The sequence below is a fragment of the Ascaphus truei genome, chromosome 2 (genome assembly GCF_040206685.1).
Source record: "Ascaphus truei isolate aAscTru1 chromosome 2, aAscTru1.hap1, whole genome shotgun sequence".
Classification (NCBI taxonomy): domain Eukaryota; kingdom Metazoa; phylum Chordata; class Amphibia; order Anura; family Ascaphidae; genus Ascaphus; species Ascaphus truei.
In genome coordinates this window covers 329,939,051-329,965,801 of record NC_134484.1, presented here as the reverse complement: position 1 = coordinate 329,965,801, position 26,751 = coordinate 329,939,051, and the positions used below count along the sequence as shown (strand labels likewise).

At 43.4% G+C, this 26,751-nt stretch overlaps 1 protein-coding gene across 2 annotated transcripts in view; it reads left to right on the top strand.

The window, feature by feature from the left end:
- The window catches only part of AOAH (acyloxyacyl hydrolase), a 131,310-nt gene that overhangs the window by 71,422 nt on the left and 33,137 nt on the right, over positions 1 to 26,751 (top strand). For both annotated transcript variants that reach the window (XM_075586629.1, XM_075586630.1), the window contains exons 8-14: positions 2,769 to 2,839; positions 3,803 to 3,851; positions 9,238 to 9,286; positions 12,878 to 12,972; positions 15,719 to 15,810; positions 19,806 to 19,888; positions 20,973 to 21,009. In XM_075586629.1, coding sequence (XP_075442744.1) covers positions 2,769 to 2,839; positions 3,803 to 3,851; positions 9,238 to 9,286; positions 12,878 to 12,972; positions 15,719 to 15,810; positions 19,806 to 19,888; positions 20,973 to 21,009 — 476 coding nt within the window. The remainder of the gene's footprint in view (positions 1 to 2,768; positions 2,840 to 3,802; positions 3,852 to 9,237; positions 9,287 to 12,877; positions 12,973 to 15,718; positions 15,811 to 19,805; positions 19,889 to 20,972; positions 21,010 to 26,751) is intronic.

Genomic DNA, 26,751 nt, shown 5'->3' with positions numbered 1-26,751 from the left:
CTGGGGCTGGCTCCATAGAGGACCGTCTCCTCTCGCGCGCACAGTTGCGTTCACTGGGGATGAGGCCTCATACCTTAGGTCTTCTAAATACTTAGATATCCTCTATAAACCAATGTACTTTAATGTACTTCTGTCTTTAAGTTTCCCAACACACTATTTCGTTTGTCAGCTCTTTGGAGCAAGGACTTATTTCTCATAATGACTCTTAGGCCTCGGCCATGTTAGTTGCTTGCTGGCGGAAGAGCGCTGAGGCACGCTCCCGCTCAGCACTGAGCCCCTACAGCCACAATTAGAGCGGCTTTAGTAGGGGCTCACCTGCGCTTCCGCGCGCTAGCGGAAGCGTAGGTCTTAGGGGAATTTAAAATTCCCCCGCTTGCCAGCGAGACAGGCCGGTCACGTGAGCGGTTCGCCCAATGAGGGCGAACCAGCTCCGTGACGTCACTGGCCCGCTCCCGGCCAGTGACGCGCCCGCCCCCGGCCTGCCCCCTGCAGGCCCGCTGACGGCGCGTGCGGTAAGCAACCGCAAGGCCAGGGAAAGCACCCGCTTTCCCTGAGCCTCAGCGCGCCTCAGCGAGCCAGCAGGGAGCATGGACTCAGCCTAATACAGAATAAGCTGTGCAGCTGCTGTCCCATGCTGGGAATTATTTAGTCCCATTCATTTAAATGAAGCTGAACTCTTCTCCAGCGCTGGAAAGCGACTTCCCAGTATTTTGAACAATGAGCAATGTTTACTTTTATTTTGGATGGACTTGCAGCAACTCTATATATTGATTCATATTTTCGAGCAGTGTCATGTATCCTAAATTTGTTAAGCATTTGTGACCAAATGTTGTGCTCTCAATGTTTTTTCTCCCTGAAATGATTGTGCGACATCCTTCTCTTTACAAATGCAAATAAGCATAAAAATGACCTTTATCGCCAAATTAGCTACTCCGTCTGCAAGGATGTGTTTATTCAATGAATCAATATCACTGTAAAAACCAGATGCTTATAAGCACTTTACTGATATTGAATAATTATTTGTGATAACTTTGAAAACATACTGATTTTGAGCATGTTCTGAATGATTTAAGTAGGATTTAGAGAGAGACGTTACAGGCCCCATATATTATGTATTAATAAATTATCTGACCAGGAGAGAAAAAATACGTGGAGAGTTAGCTCTCACTTTGCAAGGATGTCCTGGGTAGGTAGAGAACATTAAGACGGCAACAACATTATATATGACATTTATAGACATGTTTAAAGTAAGAAACAGTCAAGGCCTTGAATGGTCCTAAACAGCTGGCGCTTTTGAGACACTCAAGTAAATTGTTCCAGAATCGAGGTGCCCAGAGAGCTATCAAATTCTTTATTGAGCCATGATAACATACGCAGGCGTCTGGAGGCCGAACTTAGGTGATAAGTGCTGTGCACAGCAGGGGTGAGAAGCCTGGTAATTGTCCAGAAAATATTTGAATATTACCTCAATATTATAATGGTGATGCATCAAATTCTGCAACATGGTCTAAAGCGGCATGAACCTCTTTGTCTTACAAATCAGCATCAAATGCCAGGACCTCAATAACAAGTCTCTTACATTTGACTCAAAAAGATATCAAACGAATAAAAAAAAAACCCATTACTAATCCACTACAAGATACATGACACTGCTCGAAAATATGAATCAATATATAGAGTTGCTGCAAGTCCACCCAAAATAAAAGTAAACATTGCTCATTGTTCAAAATACTGGGAAGTTGCTTTCCAGCGCTGGAGAAGAGTTCAGCTTCATTTAAATGAATGGTACTAAATAATTCCCAGCACGTGACAGCAGCTGCACAGCTTATTCTGTATAAGGGCCATTATGAGAAAGAAGTCCTTGCTCCAAAGAGCTGACAAACGAAATAGTGTGTTGGTAAACTTAAAGACAGAAGTATATTAAAGTACATTGGTTTATAGAGGATATCTAAGTATTTAGAAGACCTAAGGTATGAGGCCTCGTCCCCAGTGAACGCGACTCTATGAGGCCGGCCCCAGTCAGTGCGCCATCGCGCATTCACAAAGCGCGTTGGCGCAACCACATTTTGGAAAGTCAAGAATTAACAGTGGCACGATGGCCACGTCACGGCGGCGGTTCAGCCAATAAGGGTGAACCAGCTGCGTGACATCATGGCCGCGCCCCCACCACTCCTTCCCCTCACGAGTGATCTGAAGTCCTCAGAGCGCTCAGGGGAAAGTCAGACGTGCCGCCAGGCGCTCCGTTGCTCGCGTGTGCTCACTGGGGCCGTAGCTTAAGAGTTCACGCAAAAGCAAATGTTCACATTATTTACACTCCAGGAGAGTAAATGCAACGCCCCCTTAAAAAGTCACTCCAGAGGCGCCCGCGACACATGGAACCAAAGTCTTCCGGCTGTAAAAGTGGGTCAAAGCTGGAACCGAAAACTATACCACATTTAGCAAATCAAAAAATCCCATGGTATCCTATCCTTTAGGAGATGTGCACAATATCCAACAACAAATTCATATGACCCTGATGTGCAATATCTCAAGTTAAATCTAGTGCTCCAATTGTGCCCCAGTTTTGCAGCCTGATTTATAGACCTCAATGTGTCATTTCCATACAAATTGACAGCGCTCAAATTTAACTGGAAGCTTTTCAGTACTGGAGAAAACGACAGTACAATGCATTGCAAAGCAATCATGTGCATTCGGAATGTGGAAACACAAAAGGGTCAAGAAATGCATTTCATACTCTGGTCTCTAATGTCACACTTTTTTGGTTTCAGTCCTTACGAGGATATGACTGGAGAGGAAGAGATTGCAATGATGCAGAAGACTCTGTTTATCCCGGGAGAAGGTGATTCTGTTTTGATTTCTATGAGTTGAAACTTTTAAGGGCCTGTGCACTAAGCTTTGCAAATGGTATATTTGGCAATAAATTGACGCACAAAAATCTAATTATATTGTGCTTGTGTGCGCCCATGTTCTAATGTCAGAAAAATAATTGACAAATGGTGTGCGCATGACGCACAAATGTAAATTGTATAAACTTAAACAAGATGTATCTGTGTGCCAGAAAAAAAAAGTTGAACTTGCGCTAAACTCGTCTGCCAAATTGAATCTGGCACCAATCCTAAAAAGTATTTTTATATTGTTAGCACATCATTTTGAAGTATTTAAATTGCTACAGTATGCATCAAGATTTGCCTTAGAAAAAGGTCCCATAGGAAGCTATGCAATGTTTAGCTGAATGAAGTGATGCTACAGGCAGTAGTGTCAAACTCGCGCCATGCCTTCGTGAGGCTAGAGACAAGTTCTGTTTTCCCAAGCCTTCTTTATCCATAGAGGGCAATAACTAGCCAGAATGGGAAAAGAATAAAGTGTAGGGAGCAAGCACCATCAATGCCCATGATATCAGAGCATGATGCTTATACCTTCCGGTCTGCTATGGAACTTGCATGTTTTTAATCACGATTCAATAAAGCTATGAACATTTGATTTTATTAAATGTGCGTTACTCCCTCTGGTGCTGCCTAATGGTCCTCACTTCCTACACTTTATTTTAGATTTGTCTTCATTAGATGGTTGCAGAGCCAAAGGAGCTCTGATTTAGCAGCAGTTTGTCCTAAACTACCCAGAATACACTGGGGTTAGTGTTGGAATGGGACCAAAGTCTCACAATGATATGCAGCTAGATTGCACCTCTAGAATGTTTCCATAACAATAACCGAAAAGCCTTGGCTAGTATACAGTATCTATGGAAAGGTCAATGTTTGAAAACCTTTATGACAATGAGGATAATATTTATGTCTATATTTAGCCCAAAGGATTGGGATGCAATACAAGATTCAAACTGCAATGGAATTTGGGTGAGTATCTGCCACTCTTTAAATTATTAATGAATTAAGCGAGGCACTGAAAGAAACACACAATTAATATGCAATGGCAATAAGCTGACCAAGTAGTTTTTTTAATGCGGGTCATTCATTAAACTCTGCTACTGCTGATCAAGGCGCTATGGTACGGAAACTGCTATTTACTTTAATAGAACTTTCTGTGCCCCGATAGGCACTTTCACAGTTTAATGAATAACACTGTTGTCTAACTTGTGTTCTTTTCTGAAGTGGTTTGAATTTGCTTTTGCTACAATGTGGCTCAGGGTTTGAGGTGAATTGCAAGTGAGGGGAGTGCAGGATGTTCACAACATAGATGCATGAAAAAAAATAAGAATATACAATAGTGCAACTAATGTAATAATAAATCCATGTGTGTGTATAGAAGTCTGTTCCACTCACGGATTTCTCCTTGGGAGTTTACAGTATCATATCAGAGATACAGCCTCTCTCTGATGGGAGCAGTGGTGGTTAGCGTCAGTGTGTATTTCTTTAAAGATGCTGCAGTGGTCTTCCAGTTTATATCTCGTATAAGATTAATGGGCATTGACAAAGTGAGAATTGCAGGTCCGTGGCGTCTCTGTCGCCAATATCTGCCGGTACGCGTATCACTTCCGCATTCCTACGTCACGTCCGGTGATGTCTCATCTGAGGGCGGAAGTGGCTAGACTCGGCTGGTCCGGTTGCCAGGACTCTGTTCTCTTGTTCTCTGAGCAGATTCAGCAGATTGTACGCGTTTCGCTGGAGTTTCTTCAGAAATCATATCTCATCAAATCATGGTATATAAATGCCTCTACCCTAATTAATCAATCAACCTAATTGTATAGCAAAAATCGCCATTGGATCAATATAGATCCCAGGTGCTGTCATCATTTAAAAGTGATATCGCTCTCATAGCAACATTCCCAAAAATCTTCTAAAAAAACTTTTTTATGTTTGAATGAAATGATGCATCACATTGAAGATGGGTCTGAATGTAACAATAAAAGTTAAATAACTACGGATGTACAGTCTAATGCTAAAAATACATATAAAGACTAATCTAAAACTGACATAATAAGATAAATAGATAAAATAACAATTTGTTCACATCGAAATAAACGACACATTTAAAACCGGTGCAAATCTAAAAAATGGAGAGATGTGGAAAACGAGAGAATATAAGTAAAAATACACCAATACAGTGCATAAATTCAAACAAATATATGAATTATCGGAGTCTGAGAGTTGTGGTGAGATTAAGGTACACGTGCAGAGCAGTAGTTATTAATCTACTACAGTAAATCTTATATGAGTCTAAAATAAATCTACAATGAAAAATTATATAATTTAAATAATAAAGCCCCAATATCAACATTCAGCCCATTGGGCACTAATGTACGCATTTTATGGATCCAAAACGTTTCTCGTTTGGCCATGGTCATTTAGTCTATTGCCCCCTCTCTAATTTATGGAGAACTGTTCAACGCCTTTGAAAGATAAACATTTATGGTCAGACTGGTGATGTGAACTAAAGTGCTTAGCGTCTTGGTGCGTAAGTACACCTTTCCTAATGTTACCTACTGTAAGTGTTCTAGGATGCGGACTGTAGGGGTCTTGACGTGCGCCCTATATATTGTAGGCCTTACAGGCACTCCAACATGTAAAGTCGGTTTTAGTTTATAATTTATTTTTCTCCAAGATGATCATCAAAATAATTTTAATATGTAATTTATAACCCAATATGATTGAGAGGCAACGAAAATTAGAAATATTTTATGCATACATATGTAGCCATGTGCAAAATTGGTGTACATATCTCTTTCTCATGCTGGCAGTAAACCTGGTAAGTATACAGGATTGCCAGCAACAATCATGGAGGTTTGCCCTCAAACCCTGGTGAGGTGTCATATGTCCCAAAGGAAGTGACAACATGCTGTGTGTCCACCCTTAGTGACCCAGAGTGTGTCTGTGTTTCTGGAGGTGATATAAGACACAGAACTGCCTAAAGTTAGGAGTTCATTTCCTGTTGTTGTGCTGCCTCTGTTCAGTAAGAGGCACGTGGAGGTCTGCAACAGTGTTGCAGTGGTCTGATGCAAGAGCTGTGAGTATGTGCAGCTCTGAGCAGAGAGACAGAGAAGCTGGTGAATCTCTTTGAGAGGAGAGGTGGAGAACAACTCTATTAGAGGAGAAGGAACCTTCCTAATGGAGTGCAGCAGAGGAATGAGTGGCTAAGCTGCTAGCTGTGAGGGGCAGCTGGCCCATACCACCATGCCAATAAAGATGTCCTTGATAAAAGATACCCTCATGTATGAGTCTGGAATTACTCTGCAGAGGAAGGCACCACAGAGGAGTTCCTCATCAGAACCATCCCCATGTGGACGCAGGGATCCTGATGAGGTGGAGGTGCTGCACAGGAGTCCTGTTGCCAACAGGTGCACCACCAGACACAACCATGTAATGGGGACTGGTTAGACCACAGGGGCCAATGTGAGATTGGGTGGGTCAGGCCATATAGAATACCCGTTACACATATATTATCCCATACTCAATGATCATATACCTGAGAAACCGCATGTTATTTTCAGTAAAGCACCTAATCTTAAGAGCAGACTGCCCCCCACTACTTCAGGAAGAAAAAGATAGGCAGTAACTCAGTTGGCTTAGCAAACCCAAAGGTATTTTTGGTTCCATCATGTGCAAGGCATGCACCCACAGGAACCAGGATACATTTAAGTTCAGCTGCAATCACACCGGAGAAGTGTTTATTATAGAAAGCTATAGTAATTGTAAATCCATATTTGTCATTTACATATTGGAGTGCCCGTGTGGCCTCCAATATATAGGGCGCACGTCAAGACTCCTACAGTCCTCATCCTAGAACACTTAGGTAACATTAGGAGAGGTGTATTTATGCGCCATGTCTCAAATCACCAGTCTGACCCAAATTTCAACGGCATTGAACAGGTCTCCATTAATTGGAGAGGGGGTAATAGACTAAATGACTTAGCCAAACGAGAAACGTTTTGGATCCATAAAATGCATACATTAGTCTCCAATGGACTGAATGTTGATATTGATATTGGGGCTTTTATTATTTAAATTATATAATTTTTCATTGTAGATATATTTTAGACTCATCAAATCATGGTATATAAATGAGTCTATATGAGACATGATATGATTCCTAAAGAAGCTCTGTTAAAACGCATAGAATCTGCTAAATCTGTTCAGAGAACATGAGTTGTGGCAACCGGACCAGCCGAGTCTAGCCGCTTCCGCCCTCAGATGAGACGTCACCGGAAGTGATGAAGTCATGCGGAAGTGAAACGCGTACCGGTAGATATCGGCGACAGAGATGCCACGGACCTGCAATTCTCACTTTGTAAATGCACATTATTCTCATGAGAAATATAAACTGGAAGACCACTGCAGCATCTTTAAAGAAATACACACTGACGCTAACCACCACTGCTCCCATCAGAGAGAGGCTGTATCTCTGATATGATATACTCCTAAGGAGAAATCCATGAGTGGAACAGACTGTCAGGTAGTGCTCACCACAAACGAGGCGGGACCACGGTGCTGAGGTGGGAAAGGATATAACGCCACCCATAGCCACGAGGGCACGTCTTGAGTGTAGAATGGTCTGGATGTCTGGGCCGGGGCAGGAGAGGTACGGATAGTAGTGGGTACTGATAGCCAAGTCCGGGGTTAGAGAGAGAGACGTAACCGTTAAACCGTATACCGTGTTCGGGATGCCAGAAGTGCGGAGAGTCGTATTGCCGTATGCCAAGTTCAGGATCCCAGAGGTGCGGAGAGTCGAAGAGGAAGCCGGTTCGGTACACGAGGAAGACTGCAAGACAAGACAAGACAGGACTAGGGAGGCAGAGAGTGTTGAGAACAACTGGTACTATGCTCAGCCGACGAGTTAGGGGAACCGCAGGTTATATATAGGTAAGAGGATCCAATGGCAGGGTAGCAAGGTGGGGGGGTGTGGATTGGCCAGGCTGCGACAGGGCCTCCGTGTGGCTGCGCCTCCGTGTGGCTGCGCTTGCGGGCGTGTGACCGGACATGCCCCCAGGATCGGCACTAGAAGAGGGACACTGGCGTGCGCGCGCCCAAGTGGGGAGCACGCCGAGGGCGGCGTGACTCCCAGGTTGTTACACAGACTTATATACACACATGGATTTATTGTGATATTGGTCGCACTATACTGTATATATTCTTATTTATTTTTTTTTCCATGCATCTACGTTGTAAACCTCCTACGCTCCCCTCACCTGGAAGACATCGAGATTTTGCAAAGACCTGGGAACGGTCTATAGAGGGTTTTTTGAGCTGCTTTACATTTATTATCACACAAGATTGACACTTTATTGGTGGTGTTTAAGCATAGTTGCACTATTTATTCCCATATTTGTGATATCACTACTATGTTTTAATATTTGTTCACTTCACTTTTATACTTACCGTCCATTCACGTTTGTATCTGTATTTTTTAGCACTTTATGTAAGTTTTCCACTGGCACTTTAGATTCTTTATTCATTCAGCTTACCAAGAGCGCCCAGTTACACACTCTAGTTTTTGAGGTGAATTGCCTGCCAGCTCCCACATTTTCTATGAACTTTTTTTTTTACTTGTTCAACTTCACTCTCATTGTTACCCATAGAAGTACATTAACATAGCCCATCTATTACACACATCAATTATTCCAAGGACTTACTAGTGCCACCCTCCTAAAAGGCAGCTTCACCATCATAGTAATACATAACTGGGAAAATGATAGATAGACAGACATTAATCCCCAAATGCCCATATGCACTCAGCTCTGTTAGGCTATTAACGTGATGTTAACCTGAATGTACATTAGGTTAGTAGTAATGCTTATCCACTAAACGGAATATTGTAATGTTACCACAGTTTTACTACTTTAAATAAGAGAGAAAGAGAGTAGAGAAAGAACGGAAGGGGGAATGAAGAGAGGAAATAGGGAGAAAGTAAGACAAAAAGGGAGTCCTATTTTGTACCGAGTGACGTATATAGTGTACCTCCCCAAACACTCCTATATATAATACGTGGAACATGTAGAGAGGAACAACCTGAACACACTTGTTAAATATGTTACTTTGATTATGCAAAGTATACAGTATATTTAAATTAGTATGTTTCCAAGGTATCCCAGAATGATGTCCAGGAATAAGGTTATAAGTATTCTATAGATGGGTTTAGCCCAATAGTCCTTATCATTGACGACTGAAGAAGTGTGGCTGAGTAACCATTGTGAAGTCATTTGTATACCAGTGACAGTAGTGGAAGAGTGAGAAAAACCCTTGGTTAATTAATTACTATTTATTTTTATGTATTCGTTTTACTTTTCAGGGTTTTGATCCAGAAGATGGAATTCCTTATGAGAAGAAATTCTGCAAAGGTCCTAATTTATATTTTTTGTTATTGAAAATAAAAATTTTCATATGTGTTCTGCCCAAAATACTAATAATAGTAATAACTTTCTAGTGCCGGGGACTCAGCGACCACGGGGTGCACTTGTGAGATGTGGTTGCTTCAGGAGCAATCATATGACATGACCAGGCCCCAGATGCAAGAAACAAGTGGAAGGAGCTTGATCCCCTCTAGACGTATCCATGATGTACCTAGTACTTTATAATGGCCTCTTGCATGCTAGCCTAGGGCCCATGCACCAGGCATTGCAAAGGATAAAGTTGCATTGTTTTGGGTCATGGATGCGCTGAAGATTATAATTTACAAAGCTTGTCAATGAAGACCTATGTAGTAAGGCAAACTTGGAGCAAAATTGGTGCAGTGAGACCACACTTGTTTTCCTTTGTGTTGATACAAAGGCAGGGCAGCTGACAGATTTCTCAGGGCCCAGGACTAGAGTTACCCCCCCCCCCCCCGTGTTGGTGGTATCGGCAGCCTCTCCGCCCCCTCTCCCCCCATTTAACACCGATGAGCCCCCCCCCTCCCCCATTTCGCACCTCACGAGCCCCCTCTATTTCCCCCCGTCTTCCCATGTACTTCTCTCCCCTGTCTCACTCCCTCTTTTTCAATCACCCCCTCTCACTCTCCCCCCTGCCTCACATGTATTTCTCTCCCCTGCGTCTCACTCTTACTCCTTCTTTTCCTCACTCCCTCTCTCCACTCACTGGCGCCCACCTTCTGTCAATTACCCCACTCACTCAATCCCCCACAAAATACATATTAAAAAGTCCCCCGCTCCCTCACAATACATATTAAAAAGTCCTCCGCTCCACCCCCAAAACATATTAAACTACCCCCGTCCCACCCCCCCCCATACAATATACTGTAAGTACGGATATAGGATAAAGTATCTGTCATCTAAACTTAGCATAGGTTGTACTTGATGGACACATGTCTTTTTTCAACCTCATCTACTATGTAATTATATATTAAAATCCCCCCACTCCCCCCAAATACATATTAAAATCCCCCCACACCGCCCAATACATATTAAAATTTCCCCACTCTCCCCAAATACATATTAAAATCCCCCCACTCCCTCAATACATATTAAAATCCCCCGATTACCCCAATAAATATTAAAATCCCCCCACTCCCCCCAATACATATATTAAAAACCGACTTACCTTGGGGATGGTGTCAGGCCGGGACCGGAGGCTGCGGGGGGCCCGGCCGGCACTGCAAGTTGAGCCTGACCTCTGGCCAGGCCCTGCTGCCGGTCGCGGCCGGGCCCTGGCTCTGCATCAGCTGCCTCCAGGAATCTCCCTCACTGTGTCCCACGTGCTTCCACCGTCAGCATGCGCCGGGCCTCCCTCTCGCGCCGGGCCTCCCTCTCATGCCGGGGCGTACCTGAAACCAGCGTACTTCCGGTGCTGACGGAGAGCGGGGCATAGCCGGGCCCCCCGCAGTCTCCGGGTCACCTGTCCCTTCTGTGCCCACCCTATCAGCGGCCCTGTACATAGGCCCCAGGGTCCCTACACTCACTGAGGGCCATTTCTACTAAGCCCATTCAAACTGCCTATACGTGACAACCTTTCTGGAGTACAAATAAAACAGACCCAACAGGCCTTCTTTTCTGATTGTCTTATTCGTTATTGTTTATTACCTTATCAAAGTGGTTTATGTATCAATTCTAAGGAACGTTTGGTGCATCTGTTTTTTTTGGTGTTGCTTTAAAAAAAAGTTTTTAGAAAAGTTTTCAGGCTTTTTTCCCATTAAAAACAATGGTATTTCCTTGTTGAATAAATCCGGAGTGGTACACTTGCACCCCCTTTGCCCTGATTTTGCAGGCGAGAGACTTTGATAAATACCCCCATCATTTTCCCCTGCGGCTCTGTGACATGTCAGTAGTTTATTTATGATGTTCCTATAATTTGATAGCGATTGTTAAACAAGGTTAACAGCATCTCCGACCCAGCAGAGATGTAGAATGCAAAGAAAGAGGGATAATGTTGCATAGCAATTGATATATTCCATTAAAATAATGTTTAACACATCATTCCTCCCTCATTTATTCTATTGACAATCACCAAATCTTAAGCTGGTGCCCAAAGCGTAAAAATACCTTATTACGTTTTACCATCAATTTAATAAGACAAACAATCCCATTGGAACCAGTAGTAAAGGAATTGTAAAGGAATTGACCATTCCTTTGGTAAATCTAGTTGTCTATTTAGGTACCATTTTTGCCCTAGTCTTTCATCGAGGAGACTTTGAGAAATAGAGCCCATATACTGTACCCCAACGAGTACTTTTTATTAAAGCCTTCTGGCGGCAACACTGGGGCAAAAACAGTGACAACAGCATCATATTTATCAAAGAAAAGGAATCCAATTGAAAACAGTTATTTTTGCTTTGCTAAAGCGGCATAGGTCTTGCACTTTTGTAAATAACGCCCACATTTTTACTGCTAAACCCCTTTAATGCAGTAGTTATGTAAAAATAAGATCCTGGCTTTTAGCAAAGCAATGGATTTTGTTTCTGTGAAAAAACTAGTGCTGATTTCACATCATGTTAGTGACTGGGAGATCTTGATAAATAACAGGTGAAAAAAGGGTCTTACCGCAAAACTTTATGCCACATAAACATCTCTGTCACCACTATTGTGTGATGGAGCTGAGGGATGAGGAAAGTTACAGCCATTTGCAGATTTCTTTGTTTGTTTACATTTTTGTCATAGAAATGGTTTTCATACATTATTTGGATAGCTAAAAGTGTATTAACTTGTGCACACGTGAATGGAAGTTACTTACAGCGCTTTATTCAGGCTCTCATTATGTTGAATATGGGCATTTGCGTGAGCGCTGTATTTTGTGGGTAATGTAACGTAGATGTAGTTAACTACACTTGCGCCACCTAAAAACAAAGGTACCGGATTTACAATATCTAAGTCATGGATCTCCTCCTTCACTCCCGCTATTGACACTTCCCAAATCGCAAATGGGACAAAGTGCCTTGATACATTGTCATAATGGTCCCTGCTCAATATGCTATGAAGTTGTCTTCTCCTTGCTTTAGAAGGGAGGGTCTTAAATCTTTCCCGTGAGTGGGAAAATGCCTTCACAATAGCTACATCTGTAATTTTATTGCGCTCCAGTGGGTGAGACAGTACGATAGCCCCGTACCCTTCCCACATGCCGCTGATTCAAAGCAATGTCCGCTCCTCATACTGGTACATTGTGTATGTGTGTATGTCCCACTGTATCGTGGCACTAGTTGCAGTAACATTGGCAACATCTGCACAAGATGAAAATGCCCCAGTTTGGGGAGTTATTCAATTAATTGCGTTGGTGCCAATACTAGGCACAACCACCTTTGGAAACTACCTTAGAAGTCAATGGGAGTTTCCGTGTGGTAATGCTCTGACCGGCAATATCGTAATCAAATCAATAGCCCCCTTTGTCTCAATGTAGGCCCAAAATTGCTTTGATATGCAAACCTCATAATCTCAATTGTGCACCAACTTCCTACTGATGGCCACTTTACAATGCTTTCAAGGTTTCAATGATTTGTTTTTCAGGCACTAATGCTAAGGGTATTATACTACTTGCTGACTCCGCTGGTGCACACTTCCACATACCACCGGAGTGGCTCATGGCAATGAACATGTCTGAGGTAACACTGTGCTACCACTTATTTGAGTAGATCGGTGGTTCCCAACTCCAATCCTCAAGAACCCTCAACAGGTCAGGTTATAAATCTATATCTGCTTGAGCACAGGTGGCTCATTGAGTGGCTGAATCACCTGATGCAGGGATATCCATAAAAACTGGAGTTTGGAACCACTGCAGTAGATCAACGGGCCATGTCTTTCTTTTCAAAGCTCCGATTGTTATTCCACGAATGGCAAAATATTACACATAACTTACCCTTGTTTAAAGAAAAAAGTAGTAATAACGCTATTCTAATTTATTATTATTATATCGATGGACAAGTTTAGTGATTGTACTAAAGCTGCTCTTTATTTTAATACAGTATTATAATTTCCTTTTAATTCTGTATAATAAACCATACAGGCAGAGCTTTACAGTTTAATGTATATATCCGGGCAATACTTATGCCAAAGGATAAGAACACTAGACATGAAGGAAACATTAACTGAATGGACTCACTGCCTCAAGTGACTTATCATTTAAGCCTTAGGTACATGAATTAGGTGAAGAGGTACTGTAGAGATTTGTGATTTTCAGTCTAATGACTGTGCCGCAGTATTCTCTCCAAGTGCTGGAAAGAGTACAAGCGAGAGGCAGACGTAGAGACAAGCAGGACACTTAGGAGACATCCTTAACCTTTTGAGTGCGAAATGTTAGTTGAAAGTTCACATAGCTGCATTCATCCTGGAGAAGTGTAAATTGATTGCAGGCCACGTGACACCAAAATAAATTGACCATGAAGAGAGTTGTTTATACTGCAGGCGAAAGACAAATTATAGTGTGCAGGGCTTTCAAAACGTCACAATGTCTACATGTGTATTCGCACCAAAGGGTTAAAGTGGCCTACATGCTACTGGCATTTTGGTTTCTGTTATGTGGGTGAAGACCCCTCTTCTGCTGAAAATGTAGACAGCAGTAGTTCTCATCCCATTGATACCCAGTAAACATATCTTGATAGCTCTTCTCCTAACATACAAAAAATGTCATCCAATGGATGTTACAATACACAGCACCCAGAAATACTATACAAGCTAATTGACCTTAAATGCTTCCAACTAACTCCAGGTCACTGATAATAGAGCTCATAATTTATTTATTTATTTATTTTTATTTATAAAAATGTTTTGCCAGGAAGTAATATATTGAGAGATACCTCTCGTTTTCAAGTATGTCCTGGGCACAGAGTTATAAAAAATACATGGTTACAATAAAAGAACAGAGGTCAAACAGTCACTTAACAGACATTTCATAATGACTGTATTAATAATAATAATAATAAAAATAATAATACTAACAATACCTGTCATTACACAACAATGATCCATAACCATTTTCCTCTATGGTACCACACATAAGATTGTAAGCACTTGCAGATGGAGATGTATTCTTTGTTTTGCACTGATATTGTTCAACCTTATGCACTTCAAAAATACAGACAGTGCTATATCTGAAAATAATATGAAGAAGCCATCTCCTAGACTGTGTTTTGTTTTCCTCATAAGAGATTGATATCTTCCTTTGTATCTATTCTAATGCACCGTGTGTGCATAGCATGGGAAATAAAGAATATGCCTTTAGTCTTTATAGCTGACCTGTAATCCATTATATTGCTATTCAACTTGCCTGTGGATATCGACCAGCCTTTGGTGAATTAATCTGTTTGTCAAGATCCTTGATTTATATCAATAGTTTAACTTCTCCAGTGCTGGTGGAGGAGGGGGAGGGAGGGGGGAATTAAACTCATTGCTTAGAAAATAACCAGGTTAAAAGTAACTATATCTCTGGATGAAATGTAGGAGGAGTGCTTGTGATGCCATGAATGTAAAACACAAAGGTCTGGGTGAGGGACAAGGAACAGATCAGGAGTGCAAAAGTCCTCACAGGGTATAAGAAAGACAAAAAAGAGAACACAAATAGTGCAATACGTTCCCGAAAAAAAGGTGTGGATGTTTTGGAGCGTATAATCAATGCACTCACAAGTGTAGCTGTAAATCAGGCATTTAAGTATAAAAAATACTTGATGGATACTTCAGTGGTCACTGTCAGACTGATGAAATTCTTCAGCAGGTACTTCAAAGAGACATAGAAGCAAACACAGTATAGTACTATCTTTACTGAATAAACTAAACATTAAAAACTATCACAGACATCTGTGGTTTTCAAGCATAAAGGAAACAGACACATGGGATGCAGCACGGCTCCAAAAGACACTTCATTCTGGTGTTCCAGGCTCCTCTCGGATCACACATCCCACAATCTGGTCTCATTTATATTGGGAAACCACTTTTTCACGTTGTGAAGTCACTTGTGCTGCAATTTTTATTTTGCCAGGTGAGGGATCGAAATGTTGATCCTTTCTATTTAAATGTATTAACTTATTAAAAAAGCCTGTGCGAGTTGCTGCTGTTAATTCAGCTATGTTTTCTATCCACATCAAAATAACTAACACAAGAAGGCATCTCTGGAGTGCTACAACTGCTTAAAAAAAAGAAATGTATGAGGAAATGTGCCTAGTGTCAAATGCAGAAGAGAAGAAATTGTATTTCTGACAATGATTTAAAGCTAGGGATTGCAACTTCAAGAAATCAATTGTGACTACATCAATCATTGGAATTGGTGAAACAATTCTGACCGTAAGTGATTTGTGCCATGTCTTGCGCATTGACGTAGACACTGTATTGACCCTGTATGTTTGTTTACTTGTTTAGGAAACATTTTCCAACCTTCCTCTGGCTATTTCCAATGAGCTTGACTGGCCTCAGTTCTCTCTGTACACTGGATTTCAGAACTCCACAGTTGGGTAAGTGATTATCTATGATCTCAAAGGAGCAGAAATATAGAGGAGGGAAACTGAATGTGGATTATTGTGACATGCTAGTGACTCTCTATACACTTCTAGCCCACTGTTCCTCCTCATTACAAAAAGTATACATTCAAAGTAGCTCCCACAAGCAAAACCTCAACAGGTTTGCCATGTTCATTTTTACACACACACTATTTAGTGAATCAATTATCAAAGTCTTGTTACATTAAAAAATACTATGTTATATCAACAACAAGTGTGACATATAACTATAAATAGAAAGGGGAACAGCACTTCCAGTAAATTATCAGCAGTCCTTCTGGATTGGGTGCTTCCACTCACCACCTCCGCGGTCTAGTATAGAAATAGAAGCATAGAGATCACAGTACTGCCACACTGAGTCATTTCTTAAACCATATCCTCTTTATTAAATGTACCCATCATAAGAACTGCACAGGTTTTAATAGCATCAGACTTTGGAATTATACAGTATAACAATAATCCTGGCCCTATCCATTTAGTTACTATGCAGTTATGCGTGTGGATTTCTTGTGGGTCATATTCTGATTGATGCCAACAGAATTTTCCTGCTCTCAGATACCATATACAGTAGGATTAAATGTGGATTGGTAACTTGTTCCATACATTTATCTTTTTGTCAGCACCAGTATATGTCCCTTTAAATTGTAATCCCAGAAGGACAAAGATAATCTCCATCTTTCTTCTCACAGTTATCAGTGTCAAAGTACTTGAGTCCATTACCTTGTCCCACTTGTGGTATTGTAGGTCTTCCTTTAACTCCCATTTAGTCCATTGATCGCCCGGAATTATTCCCATATCTACCACTCTGGCTATAGCATAGTCTTTTTGTGGATAATGAAATTAGACTTCCAAAATATCATTCCTCCATATTCCTCTGGTCTCTGCATGCTACATCCACGCTACCTTCCACCATTTATGATGCTGTCTAGCATATAGATTTATCTGTGAATGCTCTATGGCTATCTTGCATGGCCAATGACCTGACAGTAATGCTTGGAGCATCATTTTAGCATTTATATACATTTCCTGGTGTGATTGTAGACAGTATAACAGAGTTGATCCCAAGAGGATCAAAAAGACTCCCTCACACAAAGAGCACTCAATGTTGGAGTACAATGAGTAGACTAATAGTGGTCTAACAGATAAGTGCTGTTGATAGGTCAAAATAAACCTATCATGACCGGAAAAAGCCAGGGAGAAAAATAATAAAATTTTATTCAAATATAAAGGTTAAAAACAAATATATCACATTCAAACATTAAAATAACCCCATAATGAAGTGGCAAGATAAGCAATATATTAGTGAGTATCCTGATGATATATCAAGTCAATTGTTATCAACAAGCGTCTAATTTCTAAATTCAAATATTTTAGATAAGCAGGTAAGTATCACTCAAAGCCAATAAACAACAAAGTCTCAGTATGTGCAATTTAAGGCAAGAGAGTATCAGAAACGTAAGTATCAAATTCCTGTTACCAACAGGTATATCCAGCTCTGTAGTGATAAAAATCTATCACCTAACATAGTATAGCATAGCTTGTAATTCGAAATATATCTGTGTTCCCACCGTGGAAAAGGGGGAAAGGAGGTAGAAATATATTATTTCAAGGCTCCGCTGTATTGCATATAAAGGAGAGATGTAGTATGTTCTATTCTCTTAGTATGTCTTAGTATTGCGCAATAAATACACAGTAACCATCAAAGAAGGCACATAACCACAGCGGGTTAGGAATGAAACACAGTAGTTTCCGTCGCTAATACAAGCCTGGCTGGAAAGGAGTCTCTCTGCTATATCTGTGAACAGACGCTGCCACTTCTAATGACGTCACCTATGACGTCATCACGTCCCGACGATCGTTTCGCATGGGCTAACACATGGTTACAATATTATAAATTAGCAAAAAATGTGAAATAACGAAATGAAAAAAGAAAATAAGAGGATAATAAATAAAATGTTATCGTTTTGTTATTTTTTAATCGTTTAGTTTATATCTAGTTTATTTTTAATCTTTTTGTTATTTTTTATTTATCATCCTCTAATTTATCAAATTGTAACCATGTGTGGTGTTGTGTAGAATAAGCTATTGCCTTGTCTTCTGTTCGTATTGTATGTATTGCTTTTAATGTTATTAGATGTGCTTTAGCATTGTTTAGCCTGTCAGTAGTCATGGCTACCCCCCATGCTGTCATGCCGGGAGCGTCTCGACATCTAGTATCGCGAGACTACAACCGGCTGACGTATTGGGGGCGGGACATTAGACGGCTGCGGCTATTAATGCCAGCACTTTCACGGAGGAGGTTACTCTTTGTCAAAGTGCCATAGGGGGCACGAAACACGTCAGAGTGTTCCTCCGTGAGGGACTTTTCTATTTTGTATGCACCGATGACCTAATAAAGTACTTTTAAATGACCCAGCAGCATCAGCTCGTTTCTCAGCAATATCACGGCGGCAGTGCACGGCGCTTCTTCCCTTGGCTGGAATCTATCCTTATTTTTTTATAGCGGCTTGCCAAATCACATAATTTGAACTTTAAATTTCTTGAATCAATCATTTATGTTAGAGCAATGTTTCTTTACATTTGTATCTTATTACCAATGTTTGCTCTGACTTAGAAAACTCCCTTGTTCTATTACTGATTAACGGTTTTCCAATCTCAAAGACTAACTGTTTTCTCTGAGACCTATCTTTATTCTGCTTTACATGTTCTGTTAATGAACTGTTTTCACACCCAAACATTCCATTCTCATCACCTCGACTTATACAACTCAGTAAAACTCAAGATTCTATTATTAATTATACCGTTTTATACAAAATAGAAGCCATAAAACAAAATTACGTCTAACTCACATATAATCCTACCTACAATGCATAAGTGCAAAAAAGGGATACTTGCCCTTCTAACAGTCTCAGAAGTGACCTACCTATCTTTGCCATTTAAACCTACTGTATGATAAAAACAGCATAGATTTTAGAAAATTAGCAAAGTAAAAGGACTAGCGCCACGGGTCAAAATGGTCCTTCTAATGATCTTAGAAGTGGAACAACTGCCTCCGCCACTTAACCCTACGACATCAGCAGACAGGAAACGCGACATCAGTATTTATTATTGTTGTACTGACTACTATGCCCAGGGCTGGCTGATAGTTTTGCGGGGCTCGGTGCAGTGGAGTTTTGGCAGTGCCTCTTATCTTCTCCCGAGCAGCATCTCCTCCTGCTTCGTGACATTGTCATGGCATCATGTCATCACATGATTGCAGGAGGAGATCCTGGCTCCGGAAAGAAGGCATGAGGCACTTAGATGCGCTCTCCCCCGGCAATCAGTTTAAATGTTGTGGGGAAGAGCACAGGGCCTCTGCACCAATGGCACTGCCATCAAATCAGCCCTGACTATACCTATACCTGTACATGATATGAAATCCTGCCGAGACATATCATGTTCTGGAAGGTGGTGTTGCCAGGAAGCGGGATGTGATGTAGCAATGCACCAGCACTTCCAGGCTTTCATGTCGTGGCTGCCAATGTCACGTACTCATTGAGCAGGGTTACTGTGCATGGTAGTTCGAGATTGTTCTCATGGTGGGCTGGGTAGTTATCACGCTACTTAGTTTAGCTGATGTCATAGGTCATAGGGTTAAATGGCGGAGGTAATTGCTCTGCTTCTGACTGTTAGAAGGGTCATGTTAGCCTGGGGCTTTAATGCTTTTTTATGTTGGATATATTTCATAAAGAAAAGGATATGTTTTAGGAAATTACTCTTTGTGTGTGCGTGTGACATATGACTATATTTTTCTGTATTTTTCATATCTAGAAGTAAAACAATTGGTTATTAATCTGGTATATTTCTGCATATTTTTTAGGAACTTAGAAACATGATGTTATTAAAGTTAATCCTGAATATTTAACGTTATCTTTTCTTCTTTGCGGTAACCTGTTCTTTGCTTGATTCAGAGGCTGGACAGATTCAATATATCTACAATTAAGAAAAAGGAACCGTTGTAACCACAGGGATTACCAGAACATCTCTGTAAACGGTACTGCTTTTTTGTGCATCATTACCTTTATTAGTACATGATATAGGCCAGCGGTGCGCAAACTTGGGGGCGCGACCCCCAGGGGGGCACGAGATTTTTGGGGGGGGCACGGACGGTTGCAGAGGTCCCGCGCTCTCCCCCCAGGCATTTAAATTAAATGCCAGGGGACCGTGCGAGGCCTCTGCAACCTCTACTTGCCGAGGATCAGCCAGCTCCAGGACGTGTTACCATGGCAACACTGCGTCAAATTACGCCGCGGGGTCATGTGACGTCACGGGTTGCCACGATAACGTGCCGTCACACGACCCCACGGCGTCATTTGACGCCGCGCGAGGTAAGGAAGGGGGGGCGCACCAAGGAGGAGAACAGGCACGGGGGGGCGCTGCAAAAAAAGTTGGTGCGCCCCTGATATAGGCAACACTTCTAGAACTGACACACAATGCAGAGATTTACACGGTGTTAACCTTCATCATGAAGCAACTTGATAATAACGAACTTATTGAGGCCTACTCATTACAGTGTTAGAATGACGTTTCTGGGTAAATCCAGTAATCCCACACACCATCTTGCTGTGTTTGTTAAACAGTTCTCCCGTTTATTCCGTACGATAAGTATTTCTTTTTTTTGGATAGCCGTTTTTTGTTTACTCTTCAGTTTCATACAATGAAGTATTTATTTTGTTTAATGAATCGGCATAGAAAAAAACAAACAAAAGTAAGCCAGATCTTTGCTTTTAAGCATGGTTAGATCTGTCTTGGGAAGCCAATTATATTGTTAAGAAAAAGTCTATATTAGTTTTTGGCCAGCTAGGTGGGATTAAAGGCGGCAAAAAAAGGTCCCCGTGTCAAGTAATTACTCTAATGGTGGTGACATGACCTTGGATCCTGCAACAGTGAAAATATATGAATACCTGCAATTACACCCAGTTTTTCTAAACCCAATACATTTACTACAACCATACACTTTTTATAGTGACATTGCATACAGTCATTAAGAACACAGCCAGGAAACAGCAAATTGAAACGAGCAGATGATTTTAAACATGATGGGTTTTTTTTAATTTTGTTTTATTTATTTTTACCAGGTGCTTCATCTAAAAACCTATTGAATTTCTTAAAAAGGTAATTTGGAATTACGCGCAAATAATGACCAGTAGTTTGAATGTCACTGTCTTCATTTTATGTTGGTGAAACATGGATACAGATGTGTCAAACTTGGACCCTTTTGACTCGAAAAAGCCGTGGCCGAGTCAGAGTTTGCAAGTGGTTTGCATTACGTCAATGAACATTGCAATTTCATGTACAGTAAATAAAAATAGCACTTGTGAGCAAATTCACATGTCTCAGACAAGTCTGCAACCCTGCTTTCCCCATTATCTCTTAGGCCGTGCTTATAGCGACGGCGACGCGACCGATGACGTCACCCGTCGCCATTGCGAAAGTTGCATTTAAAGTTTAGGCGACGTCGCTGGCTACAAGGCCAGTGACGTCAGAAAAGGGGGAGGGCAGAGGGACGGAGAAGCTCCTGATTGGCCGGAAGGGGAGACTGTTGCCGAAAAAAATCAAATAATAGTGACTACCAGAATTTTGGTAGCGCTGTCGCTCCGTTGCTTGTCGCCGTCGCGTGCGCAGACAAAAGCGACAATGCATTTGTTTTGGCGCGACGGTCGCATCGCCGGCACTATGCCTTAGCATGCAATGCTTCCATTGCAGCCAGGGATTCTGGGAAATGACATGTAAACGAGCCCACAGTGACACCTTTAGCTGTATGCTAATATGTGAAAATTCTCTAAAATCACTAGCTTCATTTGCTAGATTCGCTTAGTGTCTGGCAATATTTTGCTGAAAGCTTACTAATTTGGTGACAATATAATGTGCATTGCAATTTCATGTAATATGCTAATATGTGAAAATTCTCCAAAATTACTAGATTCAGTGTCTGGCGATATTTTGCTGCATGCTTATTAATTTGGTAACATTTATTTCCAGTTTTGCACATCTCTTAACGTGGTGTATTTGTATCAGTTCAAACATTTTTATCATTTCTGCACAAGACATATCTTATTCAGAACACAAATGCAGAGTTTAATAAATTGTAATATAATAATTGGAATTTACTTTAAGTAGCAAAAGCCCTGTTAGTCCAGTTGCGATAGTGCAGAGTAAACGAGTACTTCAGTATTACTGTAGGTGATACCTTTTTTATTTGGACTAACAATTGATATTATAAGACAAGCTTTCGAGAGTTCTCCTCAACTGCTTGACCTGAGGATGTGCGAGAACGCTCGAGAGCTTGTTTTATAATATCAATTGTTAGTCCAAATAAAAAATGTTTCACCTAATACTGAAGTACTTGTATTACAGTACTTCATTACTGCACTCATATCTGAATTCCTTAACTCCTCCATGATTTCTGCTGTTCGCAATATTCAAATTGCAAGCTGGCAGACACAGGACAATTTATGCACAAAGCACCTGGAGGTATGGATGTTAAGAGACACAAGATGGAAATGCTGTTGTTTGTGTTCGCATTGCTCTAAAATTGCCTCAATACATGTAGTTTATTAAGCAACTGCCAGGTTGAAGCCAGGGTTGCCTACAAAGCTGTGAGAGACAGTGAAGAAGCAGCACTGAAATGAGGCAGAATCCTTTGTTTGTTTGTGACATTTAGCTCCTATATCAATTTCTTTTTTTAAAGCAAAGTTATTATAATGCCTCATGGTAGTTTAGATGTTGGCTCATTAATCATATCTTTTTATAGATTTATTCTCATGCAAATTTAGCAGATTGACTGTAGGAAGACGATTGCTATACATAAACCCAAGCATCCTTCAAAGCAGCCTTCCTCATAGACACTATAGGGTGTCTATTATTCACGGAATGGGACGTTTGGCTGCGGACGTTTTGCCGCGACCCAACAACCGCAGGTGTTCGGCTGCAGATGGACCCTCTGCCACAGCCGATCCACCGCTGGCCACTACTAAGTCTTAATAGTAAGGGTAGGGGGTTAATTGAAGGGGTTTTGGCAGTTAGGGTATGGGGTTTTATGATAGGGGCTTAGGGTAAGGGGTTTTAAGCTAATGGGTTAAGGTTATGTAACGGGTTTTCTGGTCTGGCCTGACCCACCCAATCTCATATTGGCCCCTGTGGTCTAACCAGTCCCCATTACAGTGTGATGTCTGGTGGTGCACCTGTTGGCAACAGGACTCCTGAGTCTCCCGCATGATGGTGTGTGGGGATTTGCCAACCCAGACAGGTAGCTGAGGTAGTGTGCTGAGTCCTACCTATATCCAGTGCAGCGCCTCCACCTCATCAGGATCCCTTCTGTCGCTTGGGGATGGTCCTGGTGAGGAACTCCTCCGTGGTGCCCCTCTCGGTGTAATTACTCCACACTTACACACGAGAGTATCTTTAATCAGGAACATCTTTATTGATGGTTGTGGGCTAACTGCACCTCACAGTGATCTTCTAGCCACACATAATGATTCAGCTGCTTCCCTATGAAAGGTATGTCTCTGTCTTTGATTTGGGGATTCCCTATCCCCGCAGGGATGTCTTTCCTGTGCCAGGTCCCTGGTCACAGTCTCATCACTTTGCAGTGTCTAACTACACCAACTACTTTTACTCCTTGCATAACATTGCAGAACTGAAAACCTCTAACTTTTGAGCAGTGCTGTGCCTTATATCGTCAGGGGGCGGGCACATCTCTGATGTCACTAAGGGTGGACTCAGAGTATGTAGCCACTCCCATCCCCACATAGGGCACCTCACCAGGGTGTGAGGGCAAACCTCCATGATTACTACTGGCATGCCCACAACTTACCAGGCCTTACTGTCAGTAGGAGAGATGACTGTTAGCCATTTTACAGTATGGCTACATTCTCCCCCTGGTGAATCCCACCGTCCCCGGCTGGGACCTAAATTTGAAGTACCTTTCCTCAGGAAGCACTGTAAAATGGAACATACACACATTTTTATTAGAACATGCAGATTTATGAAAAACAAACCACATCGCGCCAGGCACGCCCTGTCCAGCAGCTACGAACTCGCGCAATGCTACCCAGTACCTCCTAATAATAGTGCCGGGGATCGGGTACTTAACCTCCCGACCCCCCATGTCCAGGACCGTCACGCTGTAACTGCGCGGCAAACCCCTCTCAGGCCGGTACACCACCTTGTGTTTGTAAACACTCCGGCCTATGCTCCACACCCTTATTAAGTGTTCTATTCGTTCCTCCGCCTTACTGCCAGTAATGGCACCCCCCTTATTGACCATGTATTCTTCTATGGTCTCCCTTAACCACTGGTCCCTGTTATCCTCAATCTCCTGCATGAGGGGTTCTGGGACGTATGGATACTCCAGGCCATGGGAGTACTTGTATTTGGCTGTAATGGCCCTTTCAGCCCGGCTACACCTAGTCAAATTGGCGTTCCCCGCTCTCCCTGGTAATACCCAGGACAAGGGCTCATCTGGGTCCACAGGGTCTGATAACATCTCAGAACCCATTGGTTCAATCTCGTTCCGGCCAATCAGGAACCACCTGAATTGTAATTCTTTCCTGAACTCCCCTTTAGCCCACCAATAGTCCACCACATCCTCCTTTTCTAACAGAAACCGCGTGCGGTCCATCCACCCCACATATCCCTCAAATAATGGAGCCCACCAACGGGTCTCCTTAGGCCTCTCGGGCCCAGACTCTAGAGAGTCTCCCTCTTCGGTACCCCCCCAAGAGCATACCCCGGAGGTCCCAGCTGAATGGGGTCTGGACCACCTTTCATGCTTCGGCATCTCCTCCAATTGCGCATCAGCCTCTTCTGGCACCCATCGGGACTTCGACACGTGCCCCAATTGTCCTCCACCCCTTGAACCACCCTCAAAGGCATAACTGCCTAGTCTCTCCTCAGTCCGGTTCTCACCAACCCCCAAGGACCCCTCCGATATCCCCAAACTGGATGTGGATCCCTGGGAAAAGGTGATTGGGACAGGGGCATTAACTAGGGCGTGGGGTTGGGCATAGGGGCAATCGATTGGTAGCCACGGGGCTACGACCCGCTCTCGGCTATCGGACTGTCCTGTACCGCTGAGCGGGGGTTCCGCTGGCTGAGCCTCACCCTTCTCGATCCGCCTCTCGGCCTGCCAGCTCTTTGTCTTCCGGGGTGATCGGGAACCTCTGCCCGATTGCTGAGACGTGTGTACTCGACTTCCGCTTGCTCCGCCACCTCCGGCAGAACCGACGTCATCGCCGGATTCGGATATGCCGCCATCTTGGGATGGACCCCCATGCGGGATCTCTTCCTCCACAATGACATCCGGAAGTCCATCTGTTGCCACGTGCGCCGTCTTGGCCTGGCACGGCCCCTCCTCCGCTAGTGTCAGCACCGGAGCCTGGCAAGAACAAGGACTATTCTTACCAGTCCGCAGGATGGGCGTGGATCGCCCGTTGCCACTGGACCTGCCGGTCCCCGGAATGGAAGGGCTCCGCCTCTCAGGCTTCCGCTCCACCGGCGACGCCCGACTCCTCCCACTGTCACTCCCGGTAAGTGGCCTTTTCACCCCATTTCCTCCACAGGACACTGCCACCGGCCAGACCAGGGTACTGGATAGTTCTTTGGGTCCCTCGTCCGAGGAATCCACGTTAAGGGTACTTGGGGTCGCAGATCGTGGCGACCGCCTTCTCTTCTCCCGGTCAGTCGCCTGACCGATCGCTCCATTCTCTTCGGACCCAGCCGTATTAACCGGCTCCGATCCCCATTCTCCGGGATCTGCACCCTTGGTCCACAGTGCACCGGACAGCCTAGCCGTATCCCCCGTTGGGTCAATAGGTTGGATCGGTACAAAGGTGGGCATAGGCCACAGGTACTGCGTGCCACACTGTGGACAGCGCGCCGCTGTACCCATGGTACCGCCGGGCAGTCTGCATTGCAGGCAGAGGCCCACTACAGTCTCAGTCCCTGCCACCCGAACCACCAACACTCCTCCGGGCACCGTATAGGGCTGGGTGGAGACCATCGTGGTTACTTCCTGCGGTTGTATCATTCTCTTCGTGGGAGGCACTTGCAGCAACGGCCTGTTCTGCAAGCTAGCTCCGCGTGACTGATCAGCAGGGGTTGAGTTGGCAGCCACTCCTTGGTCCAGCTCCACCCTCATCTGACATAGTTGGAACCCGCCCCTAGTAGTGGCGATTATGGGCGGGTCCCACAATGGGATAGGATGTCCTTCAATTGGGGCCACACCTCTTTCAGTCCTGGAGGGCGCGGCCACAGCTTTCGCGCCCTTTTCCCCAACAAGGTGGGGTTCTTCCTTTGGCGCCAATCCCAGCCGGTTTCTTGCAGCTGCCTTGCGTGCAAAATACCCTTCCTTTCCGCGCACGACACCAGCTGCAGGGACTACTTTTGGTAGCAGCCCCGCCGGCTCACCAGCTCCTTGCTCCGCTGGATTCATACCCACGGGGCATAGTTGGAAACCACTCCCCCTGGTTGAGATTAGGGGAGGGTCCCACAGGGTAAGGGGTTGGCTCAGCACTGGGGCTGAGTGAGTCACTGTCCATGAAGGCGCGGTCGCAGCCTTCGCGCCATACCCCCCATCAGGGCGGGGCTCTCCTGTTGGCGCCGCTCCTGGCCAACTCCTTGCAAATTTTGCCCACGCGGTCTCCCAGGGAAGCGGGAGCCGCCATTTTGGGTTGCACTGTCAGTCTGGTCAATGAATGAGGTAGCGTTCATCTGTTTGTATGCCGACTGACAGTCACTCTCACTGTGTTCTCCTCCTGTTATAGCAATGTCCTCAACACAGTCCACCAGGGTAGTGCCCCGGTGTCCTAGGCAGGACCAAAACGGTGCGGCCACTGCTCTCACTCCACTCCATAG